The sequence below is a fragment of the Peromyscus eremicus genome, chromosome 20 (genome assembly GCF_949786415.1).
Source record: "Peromyscus eremicus chromosome 20, PerEre_H2_v1, whole genome shotgun sequence".
Classification (NCBI taxonomy): Eukaryota; Metazoa; Chordata; class Mammalia; order Rodentia; family Cricetidae; genus Peromyscus; species Peromyscus eremicus.
The window spans coordinates 36,742,619-36,770,435 of record NC_081436.1 but is presented as its reverse complement, the minus strand read 5'-3'; the positions used below and the strand labels follow the sequence as shown (position 1 = coordinate 36,770,435).

The 27,817-nt window shown below is 39.0% G+C and overlaps 1 protein-coding gene and 1 long non-coding RNA gene across 2 annotated transcripts in view; one reads left to right on the top strand and one right to left on the bottom strand.

The window, feature by feature from the left end:
* The window catches only part of Adcy8 (adenylate cyclase 8), a 166,312-nt gene extending 151,680 nt beyond the window's left edge, over window positions 1–14,632 (bottom strand). The window contains exon 1 of the mRNA XM_059247017.1: window positions 14,462–14,632. Coding sequence (XP_059103000.1) covers window positions 14,462–14,632 — 171 coding nt within the window. The remainder of the gene's footprint in view (window positions 1–14,461) is intronic.
* A 9,534-nt stretch (window positions 14,633–24,166) lies between these two features.
* LOC131897156 (uncharacterized) lies at window positions 24,167–27,593 on the top strand. The gene is made up of 3 exons (XR_009375583.1): window positions 24,167–24,214; window positions 25,280–25,399; window positions 26,814–27,593. It is a non-coding gene; the product is annotated as an uncharacterized LOC131897156 (long non-coding RNA).
* The last annotated feature ends 224 nt before the right edge of the window (window positions 27,594–27,817 follow it).

Below are 27,817 nucleotides of genomic sequence, written 5' to 3'. Positions count from 1 at the left end.
TTAAGCAGATCTCGGGGAATCCTGCTGAAGAGAGGAAGGAAGGACTATAGGAGCCAGAGGGGTCAAGGACATCACAAGAAAACCCACAGAATCAACTAAGCTGGGATTACAGGAGCTCACAGAGTCTGAACCAACAACCAGGGAGCCTGCAAGGGACTGAACTAGGCCCTCTACATCTATGTGACAGTTGTGTAGCTTGGTCTTCTTTTGAGATTTCTCATAGTGGGAACAGGGGATGTCCATAATGGTTTGGCTGGCTTTTGGGACCCTATTCCTCATACTGGGTTGCCTTGCCCAGCCTTAATACAAGGGGAGGTGCTTAGTCCTGCGGCAACTTAATATGCCATGTTTATCATGAGAGGCCTGCCCCTTTCTGAACAGAAACAGAGGGGGAGTGAACTAGGGGGTGGGCAGAGGGGAGGTGAGGGGCAGAAATGGGAGGAGAGGGGGGAGGGGAAACTGCAGTAGGGAGGCAAAATAAACAATATAATTTAAAAAACAAAAAACTAAAACCTAAAAATAAAAAATAATAATAATAATAATAAAAAGAATCCAAAGGGCAACAGACTGTCATATGGCAAAAGAATGAGTGTGGGCAAGAGACTTAGCCAAGCTGCTTTAGTAGCAGAAACATTGTTGAGATAATCTACTAATAAATTTTGTAGTAATGGCATGAAATGAATAATCTATCAATGAGGACAAAGCCTTAACCTTACTTTAAAGGTCATAGTTAATATTTTGCTTCTTAGTATCTTATAATATAGATTAAATTTTACCATACAATTCAAAGGGGAAAGATTCTATTCAAACCCTACCTTTACGGGGAGGGGTCTCCTTGGGAGCAGGCTGATGTCACTGGCTTCCTCTGGCTGCCAGCTATCCCTGTAGGCGCCTTTCTCCCAACACTGCTTTTGTCTTTACATGGTCCTTTCCTTGTTGAAGTCCCCCTTTTGCTTTTGGGTTTCTATCTATTTGTCCTTCCTGAGATAAGGGCACCAGTCAAAGGAGGGTCCACTCTGCTACAGTATGAATTCATCTTCACTTGAGGACATCTGAAAAGACCTGACCTTATAAGATCATCTGCTGAGGTTTAAATGGAAACAGATTTGAGGACAGACAATCCCTTAACCAAATATATAAGTCATATAGGTATGAACTAGGACGGTTTCTATTTTAGAAGATTCAGTTTGGCAGAGAGTTAAGGGATTGTTTCACAGATCTGGAAGAGACATAGGAAAAGGAGGAGAGTTAGGTAAATGGAGATAAATTGACCAGTGGCTCCGATTATAATGACATGGGGATAGCACTGAAAAGCTGCCCTTTGCTAAGTCAAGAAACACACGGTCTAGGGAAGGAGAGCTCAGTGATCTGGAGTAAATGAAATGGTCATTTCACCTTATGCCAAGCTTCTTGTCTAGAAGCAGAGTCTTCACTTAGTCTCCGACTCAACTTTAGAGATTCCAACCACTAATCAAGAATAATTTCTATTTTTGTTTAAAGATCAACTTGTAATTTGGGGGCTTTCATAAATAATTCACAGAATTAAATGACATATTGCATTAGGGTAGCCACCCACTGCACTGATTCACTGGTATGCTCTTCTGAGGGAGGATTTCAGTGTGCTCAATGCTCATAGATTTCTGGTCTTTTTCAGTCCACCTCTCATATCTGCTCTATTAGCCAAGTCCTCTCTTTACCATGAAGCAGGAATTATTGTTTCTGAACCTGTTTATACCATTGTATTCACTACCACTATGCTCAGATATAGCTAAGTATGATGTTACCAACAAAAAAGGAGTGTGAAAAGAAATAAGCTTTGTTTCTAAGGAAAAAATGGGTCATATTCTGTGGAGAGCTAAAAACAAAACCAAACCAAACCTCTTCCAAAGAAACTATTCTGATAACATTTCCTTCAAATGAGGCATAGGCAAAATATTAAGGAACAAGAGTCTAGAAGATTTTGTACCAAAATTTCTATGAAACTATTCTTAGATTGCTTCCCTTTCTTGATGACCAATCTATCTTGAGTGTGCCTTATAAAAGATGAAGGGTGTAGAAGTCCAGCCAATGGACCAACACTCAAATCCAGTTAACTAGGCTGTGTTAGCCCTGGGACATTTAAAATATATGTATTTTTTTTCTTCTTCTCTATTTTACTACTGCTTTGAAAATATGACTACAGTTGCATCCAGTACCAGCTCTGTTTAGATTCATGAGATAAAATATCCCCATATGGCTCCCCTACACCTCAAGGCTGAATCAAAGGTGTGGTGCGCTGTCATGGTGATTGATTTCTTCTTTCTGGAATGTCTCTGAAAATGTTAATTGTATGCAAATGAGCACAGGGTGGTGGCCTCTCTTTGAATAAGGAGGAGTATTTAAAGCAAATATTGCTCAAGGATGAAATCTGAATAGGAACACAAATCACAAGAAAGGAAAACTGTACTATTAGACTCGGAGTATCTACTGCTGTTAACTCAGGATGTGGCACAAATGGTCCAAGACTCAACCATCATCCTCAACTAACACCTTTGATGCCCTACTAAGTCAACCAGTGGACCCTGTACTTTTATAGGTAGTTTGATTTTCTGGCTACAACCTTAAGATGTATGGAGTCTAATCTTTGACAGATGAAGGTTCTCAGAAATTAGATGTTAAATTCAGGGCCACCTAGAAAAGGACTTAAAGCTAGATTCAAATCCATGTTTGTCTTTTCTTCTACTTCACCTCCACGCCCGTATATGAATGATGCATGGAAAGACTGCAAAGATGGAATGAGGAGTGGAGGACTGCTCAATCACATGGAGTAAAGACTGTTCTCTAGAGCAAAACAGCTATAATGATCAATAACCATTAACTCAAAGCCTTTGCTCATGGCTCAGCGCTTTCCTGGCAGCTAGAAGGAACCATGGTGCTGACCTGGTATGGTGAAACCATTTCTTTCAAATTGAAACATCCCCTCCTGGAGGGGGAAGGAGACTCCTAGGACTCAGAAAGACAATAAAACTTGCAAGACTCAAGAAACTCATAAAACTTAACCAGATCCACAAGATCGCTCCCCAAGGTTGTAAAACAGTAAAGAAAAAAATCCCTAGTGAAGCAGACTGCATGTTGCTTGTGCATTGAACTCCAGGAACACAGCTTTCATGAGTTATCCCCTACATAGAGGTGATGCAACTGCTTTTGAATCACTCATGCCCTGTGAGTAACCCCAATAAACTCGTTACTCCAAGTTAGACTTATATGGAATCATTTCTTTGTTCTGTTGTTGATATGCTATTTATGGTAAATAGATGTTTGCTCATATTTCAGCAGGAACAGTAACATAGTCCCTTGTCATTAGTAGAATGTTGAAGACCCATAATAACATTGCCCACCCTACAATCAGGAAATGTTCTCAGTGGCCACAATTCTGTGTGTGATTTGTTCTCCCAGAAAACCGTGTGGTAGTTACTTATCCTAAGTCTGGCCAATTATATTTCAGTTCCAAGGCTTTCAGATTGACTGAAGAACATTGTTTTCATTTTAGACTCTTTAGATTGAAGTGGATATAAATTGAGGCACTGTCTTTTCCCACAATGGGACATGAATAGCAGAGAAACTTATTTGGAAAGAAGGAGAGAATAAAGGAGGTATAAAAGAAAGGGAACTCTCTAGATTTTCTGGTTCTTGATTTTCTGATTCTGGGCCCTTAATTCTTTCTCCCTCTAGTACTCACATATTCACAGTTGCTGTGGTGGAGAAATACAAAGCTCTTTGTGAATCAAGGAGCTTGCCATTTAAGAGTGGAGATGTAAGATATGCTACATATAATTCTAATGTTGGAAAGTGTCAATCTTACAGAACTCCAGTTTACTCTAAAAATTCTATTGAAAACATCATCTTTTTAAAACAAATTTCTGGACCTAACTGAGTGCTTGACCCACAGTATGTGTTTTATGATGCACTAATCTAACTGGATAGTAACAATACATGAGTTAATATTATGAAAGTTCTGAAGGGGGATCTAAGAGAAGGGATGGAATTTTGGCAGGGGTTGACAAGATGGCTCAGTTGGTAAAGTGTCATGCAAACATGAGGATTGAGTTGGGATCACGTAAAAAAGCTGACCATGAGGCAGATTTCTGAAGTTCATTGGCCAGCTAGCCTCACCAAATCAGTGAGCTTTGGTTCAGTGAGAGACACTGTCACAAAATAAACAAACAAATAAATAAAATAAAGGCAGAAAGTGATTGGGGAAGACATCCAGCATTGACCTTGTGCCTACACACACACACACACACACACACACACACACTTTCCCCCTCAGTTTCATGTGCTGTCAATACTCATAAATGGTTGGTGGCGTTTAGATAGCATAGATTTCAACTATTTCTTCCATCACAAGAAATTGCAGAATGCAACATATTGGGGAAAGTATGGTGATTGAAATAACCTTTTACTTTTGTCTCTGAAAATGTACAAACAATGGAGATGATGAACAAAATTTAACTATGCAGAGCAGATTGTTGCTAGAGTAGGATGGTCATGAATATGTTTCTGGCAGCATGTTGATGCCATTTCTGTAAAGGAATATAGAATCTGAAGGGGGACCAACAGAACAAAAGTTGACCGACTTTTTTTTATTTATTTTTATTAGTGAATTGATTAGTTAATTTTTCCCAGTCCAGTCACAATTTCCCCTCCTTCTTCTCCTCCTGGTCCCTTCCCTCAACCTCCCCTCTTCCCTCCCAATCTACTCCTTCTCCTTTCTCTTCAGAAAAAGGCACTGAACCTTCAACTGGAGAGCTTGCATGGGACTGACCTAGGTCCTCTGCACATATGTGACAGTATGTATTTTGGTCTTTTTGTAGGACTCCTAATAGTGGCATCAGAGGCTGTCTCTGACTTTGTTACCTACATTTGAGACCCTTTCCTCCTACTAGGTTGCCTTGTCCAGTCTCAGTAGGAGAAGAGGTGCCTAATGTTGCTGAAACTTGATTACCATGGCTAGCTGATCTACATGGGAGGCCTGCACTTTTGACTGACATTCTTTTTTTTTTTAAACTTCTTTTTAAAAATTATTATTAAGAAATTTTCTATTTGGTTTACATACCAACCACAGATCTCTCCTCTTCCCTCTTTCCACCCCCCAGTCTTCCCCCACAACCCACCCTCCATCCCAAGTCAAGGTCTCCCATGGGGAGTCAGCAGAGCCTGACACACTCAGCTGAGGCAGGTCCAATACCCTCCCCCCTATACCAAGGCTGTGCAAGGTGTCACACTTTAGGCACTGGGCTCCAAAAAGCCCGCCCATGCACCAGGGACAGATCCTGATCCCCCTGCCTGGGGGCCCCCCCAAACAGTTCAAGATAAACAACTGTCTCCTGTATCTAGAGGGCCTAGTCCTGGATCTTGCTCTGTAGACCAGGCTGGCCTTGAACTCACAGAAATCCACCTGGCTCTTCCTCCTGAGTGCTGAGATTAAAGGCGTGCGCCACCACCGCCGGCCAGACTGACATTCTTAATGGTCAAAGTTAGACTGGGCTCTTGTTTTTGGAGGATAAGGACTTGAGTAACTACACTACAAAAGGAAAGCATGTCACAAGTCTACTCATTCATCTATTAATAGATGAAACAATATTTGGGAAACAATTAGTAGAGGCCACTACATGTCTATTGACTCTTGTTTTTCTTGGTTTGTCTTTTCCCTCTTTTGAAACTGTTCCATTTCAATAAATCCATCCCATAGAAAAATATAAGGAGGGATCCAGAAGACTGTAGAAAGAAATTAAACCCATAAGGAGATGTACAAATATAACTTTGATGAAGGTCACAAAGCTGGGTTCAGAGGGAGTCTTTGTAGAGGGATAACAGTTGACCTGAGCATTCAAGAATGTATGAGGCTAGGGGTGAAAAGAAAGTCACACCAGGTAAGAAGAAGATCATAAATAGCAAGTGTAGTAAAGGTGGAGAATATGCAGGAAACAGTGAATGAGAATAAAGAATATGAGCTATGCTAACAGATGAGATTGAACTTGATGGGTGGTTTAAGGAAGGGATTGTAAGGGATTGAGAACAGCAGAAAAATGACTGGATAGCAGGAAGATCAAGTGGATTTTATACTATAATAATATCTCTATACCTGGAGAAGAAATAAATATTTTGAGACTCTTCCACTTTTAGGCCAGCCTTAATTCTTTCTTATTATTTACCTAGTATCTGTACCTTTAAAAATATCCTAGGTGCTATGAGGCAGAAACTTGGATCAAACTAAGCTACTCAGAACTCAGTGAGGAACCCAACTTTGTTATTCAGTCTATTGTCCAAACCTCTAGTTCACACCACTATTGTCTAACAAAGATGGTAAAGGCAAACAGAGCTGTTTTAATACAGTAAAAACAGCTGCTGCATTTAAAAATAATCTCCTGCTGCTGTGACATATGGTATCATCAGAAACTTTATTCCAGTGCCCCTGGAGCTTCTGAGACACCTCGAAATGCCATGATTACCATAAAGAGGTTTATGCAATTCTCAAAGCTGAAAGGAAAACAATTAATTCATTTTAATATTTAAAATAAATATGGGTCATTTGGATCATTTGGGAGGAGAAATGGATTACGAAAACTACAATAATTAGAATCTAACTCCCCAAAGAGAGATGTTCCAAGATGTAACTTTCAGATGGAAAATTCCCCTAGCTGGTCTGTTAAAGATGTGATTCAGTCTGTCCCAGCTTTTCCTAAATTGGATAAGAATGCTTCTTACCCAATTGCTAGCTTCAGTGGGGAATGATTATTTATGATTGGCACAGGTTTCCTTTCTTTTACACAGGACCTTTTTTTATAATCCACACCCGTAGAAGAGCAAGAAGAGAGTCAAAGTTCAAGTTCAATATTATCTAGTTGAATGAATATTAATAAAAAATGCTAGTTAAGTGTCACAATATCAGATGAATGAGATATAGAAACTGCTTTTACACTAATCTGTATTGGTCATGAAACAAGAGATATATAGATGGAGTAATAAGAAATGTTCCCCCTATAGGCTCAGACATTTGAACACATGGTCCCTAGTAAGTGGTGCTGTTTGGAAAGATTACTGTTCCTTTAGGAGAGGAAGCCTTGCTGGAGGAACTACAACACTGGGTTTGGGTTTTGAGAATTTATGTCTTTGCCCCACTTCCTGTTCGTGCTATCTCTCTGCTTCCTGAGTGTAGATAGAATGTGATCAGCCAGTTTCTTGCTCCTGCCACCTTGTCTTCCCTACCATGATGGACTCTCTCCCTCTGGAACTATAAGATCTTTACTTCTCTGTGGTGGTTTGAATAAACATGGTCTCTTATAGGATCATATGGAGTGAAATTATTTGAAAGGATTAAGACATGTGGCCTTGTTTGAGTAGATGTGGCCTTGTTGGAGGAAGTGTGACACTAGAGTAGACTTTGGGTTTCAAATGCTCAAACTGCTCTCCCCCCCCCCCCGCTGCTTGCTGATCCAGATGTAGAACACTCAGCTACCTCTCCAGCACCAAGTCTGCCTGCATGCTGCCATGCTTCCCACCATGATGATAGAGGACTAAACCTCAGAAACTGTAAGCCAGCCCCAATTAAATGTTTTCCTTTATAAGGAAATATATATATGTCATGTTGTCTCTTCGTAGCAATAGAACATTGCCTAAGACAGACATTCTCTAAGCTGCTTCTCTTGAGGTTTTATTGCAGCAAAGTAAAAGTAACTAGAACAGTGAGTTATTGCCATAAAGTATGATGCAGTTTGTAAGGGAGTTAACATTCACAGCATCATAGGGTTATGAGAAAAGTTTTGCAGCCCTACTTAGGAGGTAAGAACAAGTCTCATGGAGGCAAGGATTTCAGTACAGAAGAATAGACATGTATTACAAGGGAGGTGGGCTTTGGAGGCTGAAAGAACTACACACCAGAGCTGGAGATATAGTTAATTTGGGAGAGTTCTTTTCTAGCATTTACAAATCCTTGAGCCCAATCCCTAGCACTATCTAAACTGCATGTATGGGTGCATTCCTGTAATCACAGCATTTTGGAGGTGGTTACAGGATGCTCATTAAATATGTTTGTCTACATCAAGAGTTCCAGGCCTGCCTGGGGCACTTGAGATCTTGTCTCGAGGGAGAGAGAGAGGGTTGAGGAGGGAGGGCAAGCTTCCTTGCTCATGGGTATTTGGGGCAGTATGAGAAGGAAATGGCTGAGAAAGAACCTTGGAAGAGAAGATGGGACCAAACCCAAAAGGCGCGGAAAGGGCTATGTATGTGGTTAACTCAATATCTTGCAGATAACAGATTGAAGATGGTCACTGGAGGGTCGTCCTATAGCGATGTGACAACAATGTCATTATCACCATAGAGTCCTCTCTAATATTCATAGAACATTTAGTTTGCCTTGGGCTAAGATATCCCTCCCTCAGAGGAGGGAATAATAACTGAGTTCATCTGCATGTTCATCATATACAATGCCAAGGTTTCCAAATGGGAGAAGATTGCCTGAATTCTCATAGTCATAAGTGGGATCAGAACTTAAATATTCTAGACACTAAAAAGCTTTTTCTTAACATCTACTCTTCACTAGCTCTGAACCAGGGTAGGATTCTGGGTTCAAGTAGAGATTAAAGAAGAAAAACTGGAGACCAAGAGATCAGGAGATCAGGATATGCCATGATACTTATGATTTATGGTAAGAATTTTAAAAAAGAAAGAGGAGAAGGAGGAGGAGGAAGAAGATGGAGAAGGTAAAAGGAACAGGAGGAAGTGGGAAAAGATGACAAAGTTTTGTCTTTCCAACAGAAGGGGGACCAGTATCTTTTCAACTTTAGCTGCCTATTATATAAATTACAGCTGTTAGCATTTGAGACCTCTCAATAGTTTCTGCCTGATGTTCTGCCATTTGCTCTGAGAGAGGAAATGAGATATTGTAAACTTGTCACATTCAAGAAGCTTGTTTAAAATCTAGTGTTTGACCTCCAGAAATGTGCATGATATTTCAGGCTCTCCAATGATAAAACCTACTTCTCAGGACTTCAGGCATCTTATTATGGGATGGAAATCATCAAGCAAAACTTTTCATGTTTGAAAAGTTTTATTTGGAAAAACAATTAGTAATTACCATTAAATATTGAGATCATTTCATATTTATAGTCATATTCCACAACGGTTTTAGGGCACTTCTTCATGGTATATATAAAAGAATGAGCCATGAAACCTATTTCAGGGTCTCATAGTTTTCCCTAATAAATAATAGGTATGATTGAGATACAATGTAGCACGCTATGACAGAGCTCTGTAATAATTTTGTGCATTCTGTGTATAAAGCATGTTGAGAAATGACCAGTTCATAGTTAACACTCAGGAGATTGTTTTTTTCATTTTTTTTTGTTTTTTTTCATTTTTTTTGTCATTTCAGAAATCACTTTATTTGGAAATAAAGTATTTTATTTATCTTTCTGCATACTGTATAGTTTCCATTATCATTTACATATAAAATAAATATAAGGCATCTATGTGTAACTACTTTTATCAAGTTCTCTGCATTCCAGGATAAGCATACTTTCTAATTTCTTTTCTCTTTTAATTATATTTTTAATTAAAATAGAATTAATTAATTTTCTCGTTTATTCCCTCTCTTCAGCTTGTCCCACATACCCTCTTTCCAAACCCTCCAGGTCCTCCCAATCTCAAACTCATTACTTATCGTTATATACATATATAACACATGCATATGCTATATATAAATATCACATGTGTACATATATATGTGGTGACTAGTTTCATGTTAACTTGACACAAGCTGGAGTCACTGCAATGACTTCACTTGAGAAAACGTTTCCATAAGATCTGGCTGAAAGGCAGTTTCTTAATTAGTGACTGATAGGGGAGGGCCTAGCCCTTTGTGGGTGGTTCCATCCCTGAGCTGGTGGTCCTGGGTTCTATAAGAAAGCAGGTTGAGCAAGCCAGGGAAGCAAGCCCATAAACAGCACCTCTCCATGTTCTCTGAATCAGCTCCTGCCTCCAGGTTCCTGGCCTGCTTGAGTTCCTGTCTTGGCTTTCTTTAGTGATGGACTACAATGTGGAAGTGTAAGCCAAATAAACTCTTTCCTCCCCAACTTGCTTTTGGTCATGGTGTTTCATCACAGCAATAGAAACCCTAACTAAGACAATATGGATGCACAAATATATTAATACCATCTGCTGAATCTGTTTTATTTTGGTTGTTGTGTTTCTGTGTATGTGGTTTCAGGACTGTCCACTTGATATTAAGTAACCAATAAGGAGTTCATTCCTAGGAGAGGATAATTCTCCTCCTCCCAGCAGTCATTAGTTACCTATAGTTCTTTGTCTAAGTGTAGGACCCCAAGAAATTTGGCCCTTCTGCATTAGCATGTCTATTAAAATGCCATTTTTCTGGGCTTGTATTTTCAGTGAATGGAAAGCAGCAGTGTTCCACCAAAGAAGTACACAATTTCCTGGAGGAAATCAGACAAAAACCTAGCACCAAACACTCAAGAGATTATCTATTAATATCCTCAGTAACTTAAGTAACTGAAGATCTAGCATTCTCGAGTCCCTGTCAGGGTGACAAAGAAGTCTTACTTGACCCTCTACACTATGGATAAGTGACTATAAAGATGACAAGGTGAATGAAGAATCATGAGAACATTTATAGGTTACACCTACAAACTGTGTTCTCTTTCAAGGTATTTTGTGTGTGTTTGACCAGGGTAAGGTACCTCATTGTGTTGAATCTCATTCCTGGGTCATTTTGGACAGTGTTTCTTTTTAGAGAGCTCTTTGGATGCTTGTAGTTTATCTGTGACCCAACCACTATTGCTACAAGTATATTTGGAGATGTCTGTCTCCTTCCTTATCCAATAAACTGTAAGTCCAGGGGCTGATGGCTGGCTGCTATTATGTTCCTAATGCTCAGCTGAACCCTCCCCCTTATAACCCATCCACAACAAATAAGTCTGCTTGTGATTGGAGCAAATAAGTCAGCTAGATACTCCCTTTGGGTCATACCACAAGATAAAGCCAATACTTGAAAAGCCCTACAAAATGGAATCATTTATGTTCAACCTGGCTTCTTCAGCTTTGACTTTTAGTTGCAAAAAATACTGTTAGGATCCTTTGCGATATTATCCAGATAGCATTTGCCATCTGTTATTTAGGCTCTTCTGGTACTTCCTTTGCATCGTAGAGAATTATGAACCATTAGAGTATTATAATTAGCTCTAAGAGGTAAATGAGGATCTATTTGTCAGTGACACATAATATTTTGAAAAATACAGAAGAAGTGTAATGATGGTGAGGTCTAGCTGCCGTGTACTTAAGGTGAGCCTCCATTCTCCCTAACCTCCAGCTAAATAGCTCTACCTTATTTCAAATGAGACAGGCCAATTCATAATGTTTTCCCAAATGAGTCCTCTTGGGACTGAGCTGAATTGGCTGAGTCACATAAATAATTATACAAAATAACACTAATGGAAACTCTTCAGTGACTTGCAAAGGCATTGCACATAATATTTCAAATTGTTAAGGAGGCTTTTCAGGCAGGATATTATTATATCCTTGCTGTGGATGAAGAAAAGAAGATTCAGATTATACTCAGCTCACTAAAATAGTAACCAGAGAAAGTTTTCAAATCCAGGACATTCTCATTCAAAAGCCTGTGTGTTTTCTGCTGAACTCCTTTGCCCCTCTACCACAAAGGATGTTCCCAGGGATAATGGAAACTTGCAGCAGAGACCAAATGTCAGTGAGAAGTCGCTTTGGCATTGAATGATACAGTGCCAGTTATCTTAGATACTAGGAGAAGGGGGTAGCAACATGCAAAGAATATTTGATCATATCTGTGAGCATGGGTCTATAAGATTATGGAATATTTTGTTTAATTCTTAAAAAAAATACTAAGTGATAGTTTTTCTTGCCTCTTGTCCATGAAACCAAGAAGAATTTTGTATTGTGATGCAAATACAACGCTGAAGAGATACTACTGATGAATTCATGCATATCCTAAAGATGAGAACTTAGTGTAGGCAGCTCCACTAGGAAGCAATAGACTGCGGCACAAACTCTACTGGTCTTTGGACTGTTTGCATTTGGACAGTTTGCATTGTCATCTTGACACATTTATTCTTCCTTCTATCAAATAAAAATATAAGCTAAGGAGCTAGAAAGATGGATTGGCAGTTGAAAGAGATTTTGCTACATAGTCATTAAGACTAGAGTTTGGATTCTGGCCCTCATCTAAGAAGCTAGAAAAACTCTGAGGATCAGAGACAGGTTGATCTCTGGGACTTGATGGTTTCCAGAGTAGTCAAGAAAATTTCAAGTCCTAGGTTCAGAGAAAGACTATGCCTCAAAAGGTGTAATTGGAGAGTAATAGAGGAGGACACCTGACATCCTTCTTCTATTCTCCATGTACACACAGAGATAAGAACATCTTCCCCCCTACACACATATATATTCACACACACACACACACACACACACACACACACACACACACAAATTAAAAAGTTAATTATGATTAGGAGTGGCAGTAGAAGAATCTCTGTAGCAAGTTAGATAGCTGTATTATAGTGATAATAAGACACTTGAAACTGAAGAACTGGAAAAGACAAAACCTTAAGGATATGAAGGCATAACTGTGATTGTCTCCAGTATTTCATAAACATTACAAAGAGCATGCTGAATGACTCATGCTGGAACCTCAACACGGTTCTTGTTGTGATAGACCAACTGAACAGCTGAATAAATTATTAACATGGTGAGGTTTTTTTTTGTTTTTTGTTTTGTTTTGTTTTATTTAGTTGGCACATGTCCCATAGAAAGAGTGACATGTTAATCTGGCAACAGTTCTGCTTTACACAGGAACATAATACACACTCTTGGAGATCTCTATTGTGCAAAGTGCTTTCCTTTTGGGAAATAATTTCTGTAACTGATCCTTAGAGCTATCCAGAGAACCTATAGTACAGCTATTAAGGAGGTTTTGCGATTGTTTTAGGTATTAACTTAGAAGTTTCCTTTTCTGAATTTCCTAACACTGATGCAGAATCTATAGGATCAGTGGTGTCTTCTGCACTGGGAGTATTGGCCTGGATGGTTGGACCCAACTTGTCTGCCACATCCATTGTAGCACACACCTGGGTTCCTTGACTTCTTCATGATTTTACCAAAGTCATGCCTAAAAAATGCAGAATCTTCTGTTTCCCCTCACAGCTACAGTGTAATGTCTCAACCCATTAAGTGAAGACTTAGGATGTGTTTTTTACAGTGTATACATATCTGGAAGAAGAAGAAGAAGAAGAAGAAGAAGAAGAAGGAGGAGGAGGAGGAGGAGGAGGAGGAGGAGGAGGGGAAGAAGAAGAAGAAGAAGAAGAAGAAGAAGAAGAAGAAGAAGAAGAAGAAGAAGAAGAAGAAGAAGAAGAGCCCACTCTGGTACAGCTAATATGTCCTCTATGCATACAACTCCCAGTAACATGTGTATTTAGGAGCCTGTATGTTGGTTCTAGAGCTGGTTTTCAGTATACTCTCAATATTTTCCTCTAACAATTGCTTTCAAAAGCAATAGAATGTATGCAGTTTTCACATCTGAATAGCTGTAACAGGAGCAAATCTTCATCTTTTGAAAGCATATCTCATCCTAGAAAAACATATTATTTGCTACAAGCTATTTTTTTTTCAGTTCCATAAATATTCCCAATCAGTATGTCTAAGATTCTTCTTTATTTCAACTTTTTTTCTGAACAGAAACTTATTTCTGCAATCTTCTAACCCCATCTAAATGTCTTTGGTCTGAGTCTGGCTTCAGGTTCACTGACTTTATTCTGTGTAACATCCCTCTCGAAAACCTGGGTGAAGTATGAACAATTTTACAAATATCAGGGTCTTCTATGAGTTTATAGTTTTTGTTTGTTTGTTTGTTGAGATAGGGTTTTTCTATGTTGCCCTGGGTGTCCTAGAACCAGAGTTGCAGACCAGGATGGCCTTGAACTCACAGAGATCTGCCTGTCTCTGTCCCCCTCCCCCAAGTGCTGGGATTGAAGGCGTAAGCCACCACTGCATGGCTATGAGTTTATAGTTTAAATTCCAAGTAGTGAAAAATTATCTGAAATAATAATTTATAGTTTTAAGGAAGAAGGTCGATATGAGGGTGCTGGTGATTTCTAAGAATGATGGCCTTCGTCTCAAATAGTCATGCCAGTTACAGGTATTAGGGCAGTATTTAGTAAGCTTATTTATTTATTGTAGGAATCAATTAATGTGGAGGATAAGAACAACCTACTTTGACTCAAAGTCTAATATGAGTATTTTAGACACTGGGATCCCATGGCTGAGACTTGAAGAGAACGCTTGCAAAGCAGGATGTGTTTGGAAGGAAGACAGATTCCTGGGATAGAATAGAAAGCCTGTCTTGGTGACATCTGAGGCACAATCTTGCATTTGGTACCTGTCTTTGGTTCTCTGTCTCCAGGCGGAGCCTGGCCTCCACACACCTCCGTGTCTCCAGGAAGGCCTGGCGCTGGGCGCGGTCTGACAGGTAACTGATGAAGATCCCAGCTGTGTTCATGCACATGAATAGCACCACCTGGGCCAGCACCTGTGAGACAATTCCGAACATCCTGGTTAGATGAGTCAGACAGCAAAGATAAAGATAAGTAAATATTTTAGCAGGAATCTCTTTCAGTAACCTACATGTCTTGTGTCACGTTGGTCGAATGAAACTTTTCATTCTGATCTGGAATCAAAAGTCACTTTTCAGACAGACCTTTCTTGGCAACTCTCCCCAGTGAAAAACTGCTGGTTTTGTCCTCAAGTCTAAGCCTGAACCTTCTTTAGAAACTTGAGATAAGAAAGGCTATGAGGTTCTTCACTTTACCTCACCTTCCTCCATCATTAACTGGAATGTTGGGTCTTTAATAGGCTAGGGATAGATGGAGTTAAGGAATCAAAAAGGATCAGAGTGTACATTCACTAATGGTGAATGTGCTATGTTTTGATGTTACTGCAAAGCAGGCATTTACTATTAGTAAATATGCCATACTTTTAATACTGCTCTAAGGTTCTCTTTGACAGAATCATGACTAGTCACCAACTCAAGAAAAAACAAACACAATCCATAACGCCTAACACAAGGAAAGAATCCCTAAAAGGAGACAGATATGGTGGCTCATGTCTGTAATCCCAGCACTCAAAGGGTTAAGGTTGAAGATTGCTGTAAGGACAAATAAGGACACGGAGACTTACTATTAATTATGAAAGCTCAGCTTATAGCTTAGGCTTGTTCCTAACCAGCTCCTATAACTTAAATTAACCCATTTCTATTAATCTACATTATACCTTTCCTTCATCTGTATGTTCAACTCCCTCCGTGCCTCATTGGCATCTCCCCCGCATCTGATTCATCTCCATTTCCTTTCTCTCGCAGGAAATCCTGTATTTACCTTCTGCTTAGCTATTGTCCATTCAGCTTTTTATTGCACCAATCACAGCAATACATTTTCACATAGTATAAAAATATCCTTCAACAGTTTGCTACAAGTTTGAGGCTAGCCTGGGCTACTCTTTGAGACTATATCTCAAAATAAAAATAAATGAATAAATTCTTAAATGAAGAGAACCAGTGAAGAGAATCTAAAATTTGGGGTGTGGGTAAAGAATGGATCTGGAGTTTGGGGAATGCTAAGTAAGTACTCTACCACTGAATTACTTTCTCAGTCCCTAAAATTATTGTATAAACTTTTTCCCGAATGACACATGCACATGGTAGATAAAAAGTGATTGAACTGAGCATTAAGGATCAGAACTGAGATTGGAACTACAGACCAAGAGTCAAAGATTTTCATTTGATTTCAACTAAGTCAAACATTTATGAGGATGAAACCAAATGAAAACCACCAGTTCCAGAAAATGATAAGCTTACCTAGTATTCACAATTTCCCAAACATAATATAAAGTTATATAGCATTGAAGGAGATGTATATCCTTCTCCAGAGAAAAGACAGTCAACAGAGACACCCATTCTGACTTGAGCCAGATGTCAGAATGAGCAGTCAAAATTCATCATACAGTGCTTTTAACTGCTCAGGTAAGGACAAGGGCGAGTATGCTAGCAATCAATGAAAAGACAAGGAATAAGCAGAGAAACAGAAAACCCAGGCTCACATCAGCACACACATGCAAATTCTAGTCCTGAAATTAAAACCTTCACTGAGTGATGTTAAGGCAGCACATAAATGAGATAAGCATCAGTAGAAAATGCCCATTGTGAGGAAAAAGATTTTTTTAATGGCTTTAATAATGTGTGTGACAATATTAAAAATTCTAACATACCTATAACTTAGATTGTCATAGGGAAAGGAGAAAGAGAACATGGCAGAAAAGTTGTTTAAAGAACCGAAGTTTTTACCGATTTTTATGAAAGCAGTTTCAGATTCAAGAAACTCAGTAAGGTCCACATAGGCTAAATGTGAACAAAATTTCATGTACACATGGAAGCCCGAATGCTAAAAGCCAAAAAAAATCTTGTAAACAGTCATAGGACAAAATTAGACATTTGGGATCTACTTTCCAGTATCAGACCTATTTCCAGATTAAATATGAAGAAGTAATCCATGTTATTGATGAGATGTTCTTAAATGTACCTACACCAAAATTCTGAAATTTACAACAAAATAAAGTTAGTTGTGTTGCATAGATAATAGTTTGTTTGTTTTTTGTAAAGTATTACAAGGGATAAATAGGATCACTATATAACAGCAAAGTGTTCAATGTACCAGGAAAAGGAAAAACTCCTAAATTTTAACACATTTAACAATATAGTCTCAAAATACATAATGCAAAATATGACAAAATCTGTGAAATTATTTATAGATCAATATCTGAGGGATGTATTTCCAGCAATTATTACTATTTTGGGGGGAGTTTTTGAGACAGGGTTTCTATGTGTAGCTTTGTGCCTTCCCCGAAATTCACTCTGTAGCCCAGGCTGGCCTTGAACTCACAGAGATCTGCCTGCCTCTGCCTTCCAAGTGCTGGGATTAAAGACGTGTGCCACCACCACCTGGCTCTATTTCCAGTAGTTATTATATCAAAAAAAATTTAAAAAGCAAGAGATAATTCTTCCAATTAGTGAATATTTCTTTCAATTAATGATCATTAAATGAAGTACAGCATCTAACAATTAGATAGTTGAAATTCTTCATAGCTAAATAATGAAAAATGTAAACACATCTTAAGACAATACCAGATGCTAGCCTCTTCAGATTTTAAGGAACTTCCGTCAAACAAACATAATGAATGACGACTGTGGTGGTTTGAATGAGAATGTACTCCCACAAGCTCAGATATTTGAGTCCATTGTCCTCATTTGGTGGCACTGTTTGGGTAGAGTATGAAGGTATGGCTTTTCTAGAGGAAATATGTCACTGGGGGTTTCAAAAGCCTTGTGCCGTTCCTAGGTCACTCCCTCTGCTTCCTGCTTGTGATTTAAGATGTGATCCCTCAACTCTTAGCATTCAACTCCAGAGGCCATGTCTGCCACCTGCTGCTGCTATGCTATCTCCACTACTATGGACCCTAACCTTCTAGAACCATAAACCCAGATAAGCCCTGGTGTTTTATCACAGCAACAGAAAAATAACCAATACCCCTATAATGTCATCAAGTTACAAAGCAATGCACAAAAGAACCATCGTAAAATACCATGTGCATAGAAATTAATAAAATTTTAAAAATCCAAATAACTCATTGATCTAAGAATACATCATAATCTTCTAATGGACAATGGTGGCTGGAGAACCATGAAAATACCACAGAACAAAACTTAGGAGTTTTAAAAAAGAAAAGGTTGAAGTTGAATGTGCTGGCCACTAAACATAAAGAATTATCAAGATCATACTAAACCAAATAAAACAAAACGAGCCCCAGGATAAACTTAAAGTATATATAAGGAAAAAGCAATACAATAGGAGCAACAAGTAATGAAATAAAAAATAAAGTTAAAGGGCCACTAAACTTGATTGTTTCTTTTCTGCCGAGGACAGTAAAACAGAAACACTTCTTTGCAACTGAATAAAGAGAAAAAGTACAAAAGAGCAGTATTAAGGATTAGAAAATCAGGAAATTAAAGGCTTTGAATAATTTAATAAATAGTAATGCTAATTATGGATTTTAATGTGAGTAAGATCTCAAATACAATTAAGATGTTTCTGAAAGTGCATTGTTTCTGAAGTTGACTCAAAAAGAGAGGAAAAAATTTAAATATGTATAACCAAAATTAAAAATCTCTCCACAAGGGAGACAACAAACCCTGATAGCTTCAACAGATAACTATAAAACAATTGTGAGATAAATAATCTAAATATTCTATCTCTTCCAGGGAATAGAAAGTAGGGAATGTTCCCCAACTCAGTTTATGAGGCTGTCTTATTTGCAACAGAGCTGGCCTTGAACTTGCAATTCTCCTTTCTTAGTCACTTGAGTGCTTAGATTGTAGATGTTTGTCACAATGTCTACCTTGGACTAGCATGATATTGATATGCTGAAACCAGTATATCTGGTTAAGTTACTACAGGTAAATTTTGTTCATAATCATGAGGAGGTGACTTTTTAGACATAATAATAACAAATAATTGAAGCCATAAATGTATAGAAAAGATAAGTTGATTAGGCTGAGTTTTTTCTAAGAATTTGTAGATAATTTAATATTTTTAAATCAATTAATATGATTTGGCATATATACACATATACATAAAATATTCCATTATATAAAAAGCATGAGTAAAACTCAATAGTTTTCTTATCAACAAAATTCTCAGAACAGAAACTAACTTTCCTAACCACATTGTAGATATTAGAGTCAACAAAAACACAAACACTTGAAGCAATATGGCACTCAAAGGTAAAAGGATGAAAGTATTTGCTTAAAGGTTTGTAAATTAGTTATTACTACATTTAACTGCATGTTATAACTATAGTTATCACTATAATACTATTCTCAAGTCCTAGCCACTTCAACAAGAAACAAACAAATGAACAGGAATTCCTTAAGTTTACTGAGTTATTTGCAAAAGAAGAGTGTTAGAAGAATCATGCCATGGCTATTTTCAGATGTGATGACTATATGTGTGAAAAATGCTGAAGTCTCTATGTAAAATTGTTAGATGAGGAAGAGTTAAGCAAGGATTCCAAGTCAAAATAAAATTGATTGCATTCCTATACTGTGACTAATCTTTTTGTACAGTGTGAATATGTACTACTCTCGTTGGTTAATAAAGAGTTGACTGGCCAATAGCTGGGCAGGTAGAGCTTAGATGGGATTCATGGACAAGAAGAGAACATGGGGAAGAAGGAGGGTGGAGAAAAGCAAGATGAACATGCCATGCTGAAAAAAGGTACCACCACGTGGCAGAGCATAGATAAGAAATATGGGCTAATTTAAGTTGTAAGAGCTAGTTGGTAACAAGCCTAAACTATAGGTTGATACTTATATAGTGATACTCAATTCCAGAGTAGGTATGGACCAAGTTATATAAACTCGACAATTATTTTCTTCCTTTTTAAAATACATATATGTGTGGTATGTTATACATGTACACATGTCTTTTTGCATGCATAATGTGTGAGTGTGCATGCACATGCATTCATATACACAGGAGGACACTAGTTGTCATTAGGAATCTTCTTTGATCACACTTCACATTCTTCTTTCAAGACATAGCCTTTCCCCTGAAGCCATAGCTACCTGATATGGCTAGTCTGGCTGGCCAGCTTGTGCCTTGGATACCGTGTCTGTGTTCTCAGTGAAGGGTTTATTGGTAGGCCACTATACTTACCTGGCATCTACATGGATTCTGATACTCCCTAGGGTTTTCTTCTTTTGGGGACTTTTGAAAGTTGTTCCCTCTGCCTGTGGGTGCCTCTCATGAGACTTCTTGTCTTGCTGATTTCTTTTTCCACTCATTTATACTTTTATTGTAGTTTTCCCAGAGATGTTCTCTAACCACTTTATCATAGTCAGATTTCCCTGACATTTGTGATTCTTACAGCCTATGTGTTCATCACTAATTATAATTACATACTTATTTGCTTGCCTGATGTTTATAAGCCACAATGGATTTTTTTACTTCTACACACACAGACATGATCGTTTCTCAGCTTGACTGATACTCACTGCCTTGCACAGTAGTTAACTGCTCAACAATGAGTCTATGTATTGCTCTGCATTTCATATATGCTAAGTATTTGATGAATGGCCACATGAATTAATGAATAACTTCCTTATGTACCACTAATCATCATTTACAAGATATGGGTGAATGATGATCATGCAGTAATAGTAATAAATAAAGTAAAGACATCAAACAATATCCCTAACAAATGTTAATATAGCAAATGTGTTAGACAGTGAGTGAATGCAGAGAAGATCAGAATGAGCCATTTCAGTAAAGAAAAGCTATCACTAGCTATATAAATACTACTCAACTTTCTTTACAGTTTTAAAAATATTACACTAAACATGGCATGTGCAATTCTCATGAAAGAGTTTATGAATATCAATACATTTTTCTATGAAACTGAAGTGGGAATTGACTAACAGTAACAAATGCCTTTATGTAACAATAATTAAAATTGTACTAAAAGAGGTACTCAAATGAAAATTAATAGAAAAATTAAAGTACATGATAGAGAAATACATGAGCAAAATTATATCAGGTTTGCATATGATATGCATAAGTCAAAATGGAAAAATGTTTCTAGAAGAATAAATGGTCAATGACTGGGGGAAAATTGATCAACATAGTCCTGCATTTTTATGTGACAAAATAAATGCCAACAAGTTTGAGTTAAGTGTGAAATGAGACTTTAGACAGGGAAAATAAGATAGATAGAAACATTGTTTAGTTAATGAAAACACACGCTGAGAAGAATAGAGTCCAGAGGCAAGCCATCCCCCACAGGCCCTCAGGGTCTGGACATCACTGATCTCATAAATAATTTTATTATCAAGTAATCTAATCTATCTCATGCTATCTAATAAGAATCTAAGAATATCTAAATCATTCAATTATTATTATGCTACTATGATGAGGTAAAAGCTGCTTTATAGTGGCAATAGCATTTGGGGTTTCAAGGAGTGGCCCCTGTTAGCGCTCTCTGTGTGCTCTCTCGGGTTTGTAGTGTATTGTGATCTGTCCACCTATACAGTTCGACCTGGGCCCCTTCTGTCTTACTGTATCTTTAAAACACCTCTTATTCAGAGCTAACATGCCAAGCATTAAATGTTGAAGAAATACCATGAATCAGTATTTTATCTTACTCTTAGATATCTGTAAACTTTACTAACCTATATTAATGTATCCATTCAAGATTATTTACAGAGCAAGTTCTAAGAAAGTGAAAAAGTTTTCCTTTTCTTTTTCTCACATGTATCAATGTGTGGTATGGGTTAGTGTGTGTATGCCTGTTTGCATGTGTGTGGATGCATGTGGGTACGTGCACTTGCATTTGTATGGGTGTGGGGACTTGGGTTAACTTTCCACTTATTTATTGAAGCAGGGTATCTCACTCGATCCCAGAGCTTGCTGATATGGATATGGTTAACTCTGCTCTCCAACTGCTTCTGGGAATCTTCTATCTCTGTCTCTGAAGTGCTGGAATTGCAGGGGTGGGCTACCAGATCTACCTAACATTTATGTAGACTCTGGGGATCTGAACTCTGGTCCTCAATTTAACCACAGTGATGGCTCAGGTCTGACATAGCTTTATAAACTAGTGCAAAGAGAATACAACCCATTCTAGAAGCAGGACACAGTTAACAAGAAAACCAAAGAATAATACATGGTGGTCACAGTGCTTGTCATGACAAAAAAAAAATACAGCATCATGAAGAGGATAATGGAGTTGCTAACTTCTGGGAAGTTAGAAACATTTCTACAACAAGGAAACATTTGAGGGCCGGTGAGATTGCTCAGTGGTTAAAGGCACTTACATCCAAACCTGACACCCTGAGTTTGATCCCCAGGAATCACAGGGTGAGAGGAGAGAACCATCTCCCAGAAGTTGTTCTCTGACCTCCATATGCACATCATAGCAGGCATTTGCCCCCTGTTAATCGATAGATAGATAGATAGATAGATAGATAGATAGATAGATAGATAGATAGATAGATAAAGGGGTATTTGAACAAAGGAGAAGTAAAAAAAATGGTTATGAAGATGAGATTCTAGGGAAGAGCATTCTAAGAAGGAGGAACAGAATTTCGAAGGCTCTGAGAAACAGAATCCCATTATCTAGTACACTGTAGATGGATCAGAGGGGAAACTTGGGGAACACTCTTTGAGGTGAGCTCTGAAATATCATAAAATGACAGAACATCTGGGGATAGACATGCTAATACCAATGGCCTCTCTCTCCTAGGGGTTGGAATATCTGAGAGTTCTGACCAGTGAGAGATGTGGCTTATTTTGTATGTTCAAGGTCACAATGCCTGGGAATAGATTGCTATGTAGAATGATGGAGCCAGAGAGACAAGTTAGAGGTATCTTTCAAAAGCTTCATTGAGGAGTGATTTGGGGCTTTGACTTGGGTAAGTATGGGGGATAACTGCAGATTATTGAAATGTGACTAGATATTTTATATATTTCAAAAGAAAAACACAGGTCTTTTTGTGGATTATGAGAAAATGGAAAGAGAAAAAAGTGATACCAACCGTGGTAATTACCCTGCTTGGAATCTCCTGGGGAACTGAAGATGCAGATCTCCTATAGGTGTTACGGCCCTTAATTTGGAAAGCTTCCATGTCCATCTGCAGGGATGGCCTTGCAGGTTAGAGAATTTGCTGTGGGATGTTCTGTATGGCAAATGTGTTGTTCTGATTGGTTAGTAAATAAAACACTGATTGGCCAGTAGTCAGGCAGGAGGAAGTGTAGGCGGGACAAGGAGGAGAAGAATTCTGGGAAGTGGAAGGCTGAGTCAGAGACACTGCCAGCCGCCGCGATGACAAACAGCATGTGAAGATGCCGGTAAGCCACGAGCCACGTGGCAAGGTATAGATTTATAGAAATGGATTAATTTAAAATATAAGAACAGTTAGCAAGAAGCCTGGTATGGCCATACAGTTTGTAAGCAATATAAGTCTCTGTGTTTACTTAGTTGGATCTGAGCGGCTGTGGGACTGGTGGGTGAGAGATTTGTCCTGACTATGGGCCAAGCAGGAAAACTCTAGCTACAAGAATTGGAATCTATTTCCTGTGAACTAACTGAAAATTAAGTTGACAGACTTCTAGTCTCCTTTGCATATGCTCACCAGACTTCCTAGAGTCTGAATCCCCTGGTGGTAGAGACTGTGTCCACTGAGGCTCCATGTCTTAACCCTGGGCCCCTCATACCCGAGCTTTATAAGCATGTATCACATCTTACACCCTTGTATGAGAAGATACCAGGTGCCCACCTTTTTTGGTCTAGTTTTGTTTTCGGTGGAAATAGGAAAGCAGTCACTTTGATGTAAAAAGCCCTCCATAAATTCTTCCACATATGGAACCCCCTCTTCCCTTTGACCAGTTCACTCTTCCAACCACAGGGACTGGAAATAATCTCCAGGAAGCTGGGTGCCTCACATCTTTCCTGGGGTGGCAGCCACAGTGTAGGCCTTTCAGAAGACACTCACAGAATCATCTCCACCACTTGATTTAAAAAGTTGTCATTCCAGAAAGATCCACTGACGTCCAATGTTAAATGGGTACTTGTTCCAACCTCATCCTCTAGGGTTGGGGAAGAGAAGGAACAGCTCCAGGGGTCTCTCAGACTTCTCTGCCCGCTGTCCTCAAACGTGGTGTTTGCTGGTGCCCTGCATTTTTGTTGCAATAGACACCGTACACAGAACATCTCCAGGGTCTGCATCTGAGTTGTTAAGGCTGGAGTCCTGCTTTATTCACAGCAGATTGGAAACTATTTCATGTAAGTGTTCTGTGTATGTGAAAAGAATAGCTCAAAGTAGGTGATAGCTGACTTTGGCCCCAGTGTTGGCTTTACTTAAAAGCTTTAGAAATAGAGTAACAGAATGACATGTGGCAAACTGGTATTAATGAACTTGCTTTGGGGTGTTTTCCAATATTTTCTTTTATGGATTTTGTACCATCATTTGTCCTTAGGAGATAAACTAGGACAAGTGTTCCTTAAAATTCTGGATGTTGCACAAACTGTAAGTAAAAGACTTAATTATAGTTCATATAACATACTTCAAGTTCATGTTAAATATAGAGCATTTTGCCAAGTGTTTTCCATATATGTTTCATCTCAGTAATGGTTCTATTTGGCATAGGAAGGAACTTAAGTGCAGAAAGGCTAAGTAGCTTGCCTAAAGTTAAACAGTCTTGCCACTGCAGGAATTCTGACTTAGGGATCCAAGAAAAACTCGTCTAGGAACTGAAGGAGATTCAGTGGAACTGGAGTTCAGTCAGGAGACTAGGGAATAATTTCTTAGCTAAATAAATGTTAGACAATACTCCACTAACCATTGCAAAATAGCTATGTGAGAAATAGAGATAATTGGTGTGTAGATTCAGGTGAACCCAGTTGGGACCACTCACTATAGCATTTTTTGGCTCTGGTCATATGCTAGAAATCATTCAACATGCTCTGTATGTTAGAATGTATGTGGCTCTCCTTATAGCCCATGTATGGCAAGCACTAAGACAAACATTTGGTAAATGTCAGGGTTGAGGTTCAAGGTTTAATCATTTACCTGAGATAATGAAGGGAGTGAGTGGCAGAGGTGAGGATTGAATCCTAGTGATTAGGAACACAGCCTGAACCCAGCACTCTGGTGCTCTGCCACCCACTCAAGGGCCCCTACAGCCTTCACATAGACAAGGTCCACTCCATCAACACACTGAGATCCGTGTCCTCAGGTCACACTGGACCATTCATGTGCTCATTTTTGTAACCCATTCGGTGTGTGTGTGCATGTGTACATGTGTGTATTTGTGTGCAAGTGTGTGTGGGAGAGTGTTCATGGGCCTGTGTGGGGAAATCAAACTTAGTTCCTCATATACAAACACATACAAACTGAACTACCACACTAGCCCTGTGGCTCAACTCTTAAGGCTATAAAAAAAAAAGTGAAGGCGCTCTGGGAGAGGTTCATGCTGTACAGTCCAGAAGAAAGAACTGACATCCAAGTGGCTCTAAGAAATTAGAAATAAGCTATTGAAGGCCGGGAAAAGGTCTGTGAGCATGCCTGAGGATTAGCTATGTTTCATTTCAGATGTTCTTGCAGCAGCAATTCAGGGTGAACTAAGCCCTATGCCTGTCAGAAGTTTCATTTTTATCTCTTCTCCTCCTCTCAAAAACATCCCCAGGAGCATCATATCATCTACATTTAAAGGTAAATCGAGGCTCCGAGAGCAATTGGCTCATAGGTAAACAGCTCAGGAAATTTGGGAGTCATGGTCACCACCTGCATTCTCTAGCCCTAGACTTGTAATCTGTGCAAGCCACGGCATGCTTTCAACTCATCACTGTGGGAAAAGATGCCCACATCCAGGCCTTGCTGCTAATGGACTCAAGTCCTCATGGAGATGCTCACTGGAATATTACCAGAGATACAGTGGGCAGAGGCAATGCTACAGAAGGGAAACATGAAGTCTGGGTAGGGGTGCATGAAGAAGGACAGTCTCTACACTCCACAGGGATGTTCAGACTCTGGGGATTAGGGTTGATTGTGGTAGGGATTCTGACAAAGAGATTGAAACAGCTCCCACTCAGAGCTTTGTATGTGCCAGATGCTGAAGTGTTGTGAATACACATCTGGGTTTACAACCTTAAGCTTTACTATGTGCCATCTAGGTAAACTTAGGCAAGTTGCTTTGTCCCTTTGAGCCTCCACTTTCTCATTTGAATGACAGGAGAGAACATTTCCCTCTAAGAAGCAGAAATGCCTAGTGGAGAGCAGATGCTCAGTGTGCCAGTCAGTTTTCTAGTTGCAAATAGCGGACGGAAATGACTTAAAGGAAGGACAGATTGCTTTGGGCTCATCATTTTGGAGATGCCAGCCCACAGTCTGTCTCGATTGATTCTCACCCATTGTGAAACAGAACATTATGGCTCTGGAATATGTAAAATTAGAGGCTGCTCACTTGACAGGGGGAAGCAAGGAGGTTGGAAGGGACTGGGAAGCAAGGTATAATCTTCAAATTCATTTCCCAGTGCCTTCCTAAGGCTAGGCTCCACCCTCAAAAGTTTCCATAGGATCTCAAGTAATGACATTATCTGGACACATGAACCAGGAGGAAACACTTCATCTCCATACCATACAACCCATAACTTTGCATATTGTTGTGTAGCAGTTTCCTTCAAGATTGAAACATTCTATACTGCTGGGAAGCTCCTTAAACCAGAAGGTAAACAACTCACAATAGCTTCAGAAAGTCCTTGAAACTGGCCAGATTCACTAGGCCCTTTCCCTCCCAAGAGTAAACTGTAGAATATTTCTTTACACTGTGTGAATATGTGTCACTGTGATTGGGTTAATAAAGAAGGTGACTGGCCAATAGCCAGACAAGTAGAGGTTAGGCAGAAAAATGAGAGCATGAGGAAGAAGAGGAGGAGTCTCTCAGAATCGGGAGTAGACTCAGAGAGAAGGAGATAAACTTGCTGTGCTGAGAATGGGTATCAAGTCATGTGGCAGAGCGTAGATAAGAAATGTAGGTTAATTTAAAATGTAAGAGTTAGCTAGCAACAAGCCTGAGCTATTGGCTGAGCATTTATAATTCACTTTAAGACTTTTTGTGGTTATTTAGGAGCAGCTGATGAGACACAGAGAAACTCCATCTACAGTAAATAGTAAAGGCTGCTGGGAGTCTCTCTTAGAGGAGCTAGGCTGCAAAGAAGACTCTGAGACCAGACCTGCTGTTTGGATGAAGCAGAGACCTGCTGACTATAAGAGGTTTAGATCAAATGAGTCACTGAGAAAGTACACTCTCCAACCCATTGAGTCACCTGTAGGCTGTGCAGCATGCCAAGTCTCCCAGCTTGTAGTCTGTCACCCAGTTGGGGTGGGCTTCTGTGACACAGTTGTCATTGAGTTATTCTGTTCCTGTAAGTAACTCCTCACCTGTATTCCTGTAAGTAACCCCTCACCCACATTCCCCACTAACACCAGAAAACTCATTGGTTCACCAAGTTGGGCTTTGGTGGTATCCATACTTCTATCTGTTATGAGCTTCCTATCTGGGGTGAATATACTTGTGTGGTGAATCTCCTCAGGAAAAGTCTTGTCACACCACAGATGTCTATGTTGAAATATAATGAAATATGAAGTCTTTTGCTTTTCTAAAGTATGGTCTGTGAAGTAATTTTTTCCATTTTATTTTTAGATAAATGGTACATTGTACATGTTCTTCCATGGGGTAAGACTATTTCTGAACTTGAGAATTGTTAAAATCTCCCCTATTTATGTTACTTTGCAAGGAGCATTTATGTCCAGTACTTATTGTCCAGGAAAAAGAGTGGAAAGGTGACTACAGAGTCAACTCTGGAATCAGATTCAGTGTATCTCAAAATCTCTCTCTACCGGTTACCATATGGCCACCATGTTAAGGTTACTCTCCCTAAGGGAACAGATGCTACACAGTGTAATTTGTATACTGTGAACATATAGCTTAACCCATTAGCCTAGTGCTTAAGAATTTGTGTTCCCAATAAAGCATTGACTTGTGATGTGAACTTTGCATAGTTAGTTAACTTTTCTGCTCTTCACATTTTCTTGCCTCTATAATGGGAATACTTTCTTCAGAATGTTGTT